This window comes from Aquarana catesbeiana, linkage group LG07, assembly GCF_042186555.1.
Source record: "Aquarana catesbeiana isolate 2022-GZ linkage group LG07, ASM4218655v1, whole genome shotgun sequence".
Lineage (NCBI taxonomy): Eukaryota > Metazoa > Chordata > Amphibia > Anura > Ranidae > Aquarana > Aquarana catesbeiana.
This window is the reverse complement of record NC_133330.1, coordinates 66,214,179-66,220,247: the sequence shown is the minus strand read 5'-3', so window position 1 is coordinate 66,220,247 and position 6,069 is coordinate 66,214,179. Positions and strand designations below refer to the sequence as shown.

General features: G+C 41.8%; 1 protein-coding gene across 1 annotated transcript in view; it reads right to left on the bottom strand.

Annotated features, from left to right (window-relative positions):
* WNT5A (Wnt family member 5A) overlaps positions 1-4,770 on the bottom strand; it is a 53,301-nt gene extending 48,531 nt beyond the window's left edge. The window contains exon 1 of the mRNA XM_073592279.1: positions 4,079-4,770. Within this exon, the coding sequence (XP_073448380.1) occupies positions 4,079-4,087 (9 nt within the window). The 5' untranslated portion in view covers positions 4,088-4,770. The remainder of the gene's footprint in view (positions 1-4,078) is intronic.
* Positions 4,771-6,069: the final 1,299 nt, after the last annotated feature.

Genomic DNA, 6,069 nt, shown 5'->3' with positions numbered 1-6,069 from the left:
TGGGAAAAGGAGTAATTCCTGGGTGAAAGTTGTGTGCAAACATTTATAAAATAGACCACCAAGACACAAATTATCTGAATAAGCAGCAATTGACTGTCTATAGAATCTGCCTAATTGTTCCATGCACAATTCACTGTTTGAGTGCATTAAAATTCACAATTCATATATAGTTAGCTTGGTCTGAATCGGCAAGAACTGTCCTTGTACACTGCTTGATGCAAATCTCAAAATTTATGCTCAAGTTAATGGCCATAATATTTTGATACGAAGCTCAAATTTTAAAATGCAAGTTAAATGCCATACCAGGAAATATTTTGCATTTATTCGTAACTTAAAAATAGCCAAACATTTAACTGAGAAACAAAATAGATAGAATTTCTTATTAAAACGGTGTTTTGCTTTTTTCTTTTCGTTCTAACAATTCTAAATTAAAAAATTTTTTTTATTACATTTAGTAGACTGGTAACTCTTATTTAAACACTTAAAAATGTGTGTATATATATAAAAAATAGGTTCCCCCCCCCCCCAACATAAAAAGTTATTTATATTGTATACACACACAATTCTTTTTACAACATTTAATCAATTTTTTTGCATTAAAATATGCAAAAAAAGTAGGTTAGTCACAGAATTTAGCGAATTAAACTGCCAATATAAACGACCAATCAAATATTTTCTTCTGAGCAATCATAAAAAAATATTTTCAGTTTAGAAAGCATACATTGTATCAAGTATAAAGTATACACAAAAAGGCAAAGAAAAAAACACAATAAAAAAGCACAATATTTATGATATGTGCACTTGCAAACAAAACACTTTAAATGCCGCGATTTATTTTCTCACCGCAATGAAAACTAGAAGTCCAAATACATAATTTGTTCTTTTTCAAACTCCTAACTGCCTACAAGGTCCCCGGTCCGATTTGACCACTAGGGGGCGCTCCTTGAGCACAATGAAACTCGGAGAGAAAACAAAAAGGTGCAATCAATTTCTGCACGTTGGGGGAAGGGAGAGGGGGAAGAAAAAAAAAGGGGGAAGGTTGGGGGGTACTTGTCAAAGTAGCATACAGGAAATTTATGATTACAAGAAACCCGTCTGGACATACAGCGACTTCAGGTGGCCAAGCTAATTGGGATTAAATGTAAAAGCCATCTACTGAAGTTTGCCGAGGACCTGATTCTGGCATTAAATAAGGGGGCAATTAAAAGGCAAGCTCTTTGTGGTTGACAGTATAATCCTATTATATATTTTTTTTTTTTTTTTTACATACAACTGCAGTTTAGATGACTATTTGATCTGCACCAATAGAAGACCTCCTATTTATATATTGCATGCTTATTTCAAAGCATTTCATCTAACACAGTCCAGGTGTTCCTCCAGTTGAAAAGATTATCAGGAGGTGTCCCCAGTCCACTTAGTGAGATATTGTGCAGGGCAGCCAGTGCCTAGACGACATTCCCACTGACACTTCTGGGAGTGTTTGTGCAAGGAGCAGATTAGGTATCAATTGAAAATCATTAACAAGTTCAACTAGACCTCAGGCTGTGTTTAAGCAACTTCAAGCCAAAAGTACATGCCATCAAAGACCTTTCATGCTAGACCTTGATCTCTTGATTAATCAGGTTCCCTTATAGCTAGCCAGCCAACTGCAGAGCTTAATAAATGTTCTGGTCAACTGGATTAGGTCATTAGGACCTGCAATTTAGAAAATAAAATAAAAAAAAAAAAACCCACGCACACAAGGTACTGAATTGTACCTAAAATAAATCTAGCAAATAGTTACGCCAAAGTGTGATCAGAAATATTAATCCATTTTCAATATGTATGAAATGCTGTAATGAATGAACGTATGGTGATGTATTGTAGCAATAATTGTTTTTGCCAATAGAGGGCGTCAGATGTCACAATTTGCTCAGAGCGCACTGTACCTCTCTACTGCTTAGGTGCCCGATAGTTCAGGTATGTACAGTACCAGCCTCGACTACCTGCGAGTGGCACATCTACTCGTCCACTGTTTTCATGATTATCCTTAGCAAGGTTTGACGTTTCCTATGGTCCTAATAAACCAGAGACAACATCTGGGCACATAGACAGACATGTTGAAGGTCTGGTATCATGATGCACACTTTGGATCAATTCTAAGATGTTTTACCTGAACAAAAATTAAGACTGAAAAGTCACATTATGATGAGAAAATTAACAGATTAGGCACATAGATATATTCTATTTTTTTAGTTTTATAAAGGCATAGAATGTATCATCTCCAAATCCCAAAAGGAGACTCGGTGCACTCAACTGTCTGTTCTAGCTACACCCCTGGTTGGCAGGATTATGGTGACAAAGATTTCGCTCTCCAGTTAGTTTAGAGTTTGGTTAAGAGTAGACCCGCTATCTAATCCCAACCTCCTGTGGGAGTGCACCTCAGCACAGACGGATTTAGCTGAAGGTCTGGTGCATGTGACCCCAGTGCCAGGGTCTAGCGACCCCTGGTTGGCAGGATCATAGTGAGAAAGATTTAGCTCTCTAGGTAATTTTGAGTTGGGTTGAGAGTAGACCAGCCATCTAATCTCAACTTCTTGTGGGGGGAGGTGGCTGCACAGTACAGACTGACCCAGCAGAAGGCTTGGGGCATGTGCCTCCAGTGCCAGGGTCTAGTGACCCCTGGTTGGCAGGATCACGGTGACAAAGAATCAGCTCTCTAGGTAATTTAGAGTCGGGTTAAGAGTAGATCAACCATCTAAATCTCAACCTCAGGGGCACAAATGGACGGGCAAAGTTTTAAAGCTGTACCACTGCCCCCTTCATCAACCCCCCTTCCCCTCAGAAGTCCTACTGAATGGTGTGTGGAGTTTTGGGAACACGTGCAATAAAACAGCCGGACACCTCACACTATTGTCTACTTTATGTGGTCTGTCTGCAAGGGAGGAGAACCTGGCTTAGAGCTTAGGTGTAAAGTGGGACCAGCTTGTCTCTAACCTCCATGTGTTCTCTAGGAACATTAGCACACAAAGCTCTTCAACTTTCGCAGGAGCTCTACTAAAACTTCCACTAAAACTTCCAAGATCCTTCAAAACTTTCTTTATGGGGATTTTTTGCATCTTGGGAAAAAAAAAAAAAAAAAAAAAAGTATAACTGGCTTGATAGACCATGTGAACCTTTCATTCAAAGGCAACTGAAGCTCAAAAGGTTTATGGAAGTGAGAGATCTGGGGGCAATTCTCTGAGGTTCACGGGTGAGTGTGAAGTCATTCAGTGGCCAGCATGTTGAACCACTTCTAATTTGTCAGGATGGAGAAAATCATTTGAAGGGACCGTCCCGAATCACCCCCCCCCCCCCCCCTTTTCCTGATAAATTTGCTTTGGGACCTAAAATTTGTACCAGGAGATCCATGTCTTCTAAAGATAAAAAGGTATGAGCTCACCTAAAAAGGGATAATCCTTTTTTTTCCAGGATACTAAGTCAATGAGTGTATAGAAGGACTTGTACATGTGCTCTACAAATTGAAAACAAGAGCTGATCTACTATGGGCAGCTATACACTCACTTAAAGGGATAATCCCCTTTTCAAGGTGCTCAAGTATGAAAGCAATGATTTAGTATGTGCTCTGTTACAAATGTGGGGGAGGGGACTAGCAACTTCACATTTTCTATGAAAAAAAAAAGTGTGTGTGTGTGTGTGTGTGTGTACCTAAAGGGATAAATAACCTTTTTAATGAAGCATAAAAAAGGACTGATATAGTGCAATGTTGCACATGCAAATAAAATAGTTTAAAATCGGATTTTTTTTTTTCAGCAGGTAACATTTAAATCTTATTTAAAGGATACATTTTTTTTTTCAGTGCAACTGACTGACTACACCAAAAAGGACAATTCCCAGCTGCCTTACAAGTTATGATGTCAACACTACTTAAGAAGAAGTCCTTACATGTAATGCCACCTCTCTTCTAACTTGTTTTTGAGTCAAACACAGTTCTGGACACCCTCTTGAGAGTGATCTGCTTAGATGACAAGTGTTCTGAAAATTGAGACATTTGCTGGGCATGGGTGGGGGGAATATTAGTCTGCAGATTGGGACTCACCTTTCCCATGGTTAGGGCTTGCAGGACAAATGTGATAATCCTAGTTGGGGTAAATCCAGAATTGAACTTGAACCCCAATTAATGACAGACCCCCACTTAGCGCACTGGGGTGAGGATTTGTATGTAATCCCTTGTGGGGGGTGCAGCTCAGCACAGACTGATACAGGTTCCTTGGAGTGCAGAACAAAACACCCAAAAAAAAAATTAGGAGATCCTCTTTGTTGAAGGACTGCAGCTCCGTGCCAAGGAGGAGCCCCCCTTTTCCTTGATATGGGGGTCCTGTGCCAGGTGATAGTAGAAACGGGGGGGGGGGGGGTATTATGGAAAATAGGAGGGTCCCAGGAGAGCAACTGATCCCTTCCAGTAAATCCAGTGAATTAGGGAGCACCCCCAGAGAGCAAGCCTGTGCTGGTCACCACCTGAGTCCACCGTCCATCAGAGAGCACTGGGATATGGGGGGGTTCCAGAGAGAGCAGCCCCTCAACTGATGAGAAGACAAAGTCGGGGTGTCATTGCAGTGACCCTCAATCCAGGGGTGCAGGGTACGGGCAATCCTATCTCCAGGGCAATCCTCCTCCTGCAGACCCTCAGTGATTGGTAGTCCCGGGCACGGTGCAGGCTCCGCTATGGATGGGGCTCCGGCTCTCTCTTGGCTCTCCAGCTCTCTGACTGTAAAGTTTAGGCAGCCAGAGCTGGGAAAACTTCAAGCCGGCGCACGCGCACTGCGCGGACCTATGGCAGGCTGGACAGACTTTAAAGCCGTATTACTCAATGCATTGTAACCGGTAATTATCTCCAGCTACTTTCTAAGGAATGAGGGCTCTGCATCAGACTCATAGGGTCAGCTTCTGCAACAGGCAACTGCTAACAGCAGGAGGCAGAAAAAGTGTGTAGAGAGATGTCATACAGAGCGATGGATGGACAGAATGGCAGACAGATAGAGGGATGGATGGACAGATAGATGGGCAGAGAGAGTTTGGAGATATAGGGGGTTATTTACGAAAGGCAAATACAATTTGCACTACAAGTAAAAAGTGCACTTGAAATTGCACAGAACGTGCACTTGGAAGTGCAGTCCCTGTAGATCTGAGGGGGACATGCAAGGAAATAAAAAAACAACATTTTAGCTTGCACATGATTGGATGATAAAATCAGCAGAGCTTCCACTCATTTCAGATCTACCCCTCAGATTTACAGCTTGTAGTGCAAAGTGGATTTGCCTTTCGTAAATAACCCCCTCGGTGTGCGTATGTGATAGGGATGGATGGATCAAGAGATGGATGGACAGAATGACAGATAAAGGGATGGACGGACAGAATGACAGATAAAGGGATGGATGGACAGAATGACAGATAAAGGGATGGATAGACAGAATGACAGATAAAGGGATGGACGGACAGAATGACAAAGGGATGGATGGACAGGATGATAGATAAAGGGATGGATGGACAGAATGACATATAAAGGGATGGATGGGCAGAATGACAGACAGATAAAGGGATGGAGGGACAGAATGACAGACAGATAAATGCATGGATGGATAGAGAGAGTTTAGAGATAGAGTGTGCGTGTGTGATAGGGATGGATGAAGGGATGGATGGATAAACAGAATGACAGATAAAGGAATGGACGGACAGAAAAAGGGATGGATGGACAGAATGACATATAAAGGGATGGATAGATCAAGGGATGGATAGACAGAATGACAGATAAAGGGATGGATGGACAGAATGACAGATAAAGGGATGGAGGGACAGAATGACAGATAAAGGGATGGAGGGACAGAATGACAGACAGATAAAGGGATGGAGGGACAGAATGACAGACAGATAAAGGACTGGAGGGATAGATAGATGGACAGACAGAGTTTAGAGATAGAGTGTGCCTGTGTGATAGGGATGGATGGATCAAGGGATGGATGGACAGAATGACAGAAAAAGGGATGGATGGACAGAATGACAGACAGATAGATGGACAGAGAGACTTTAGAG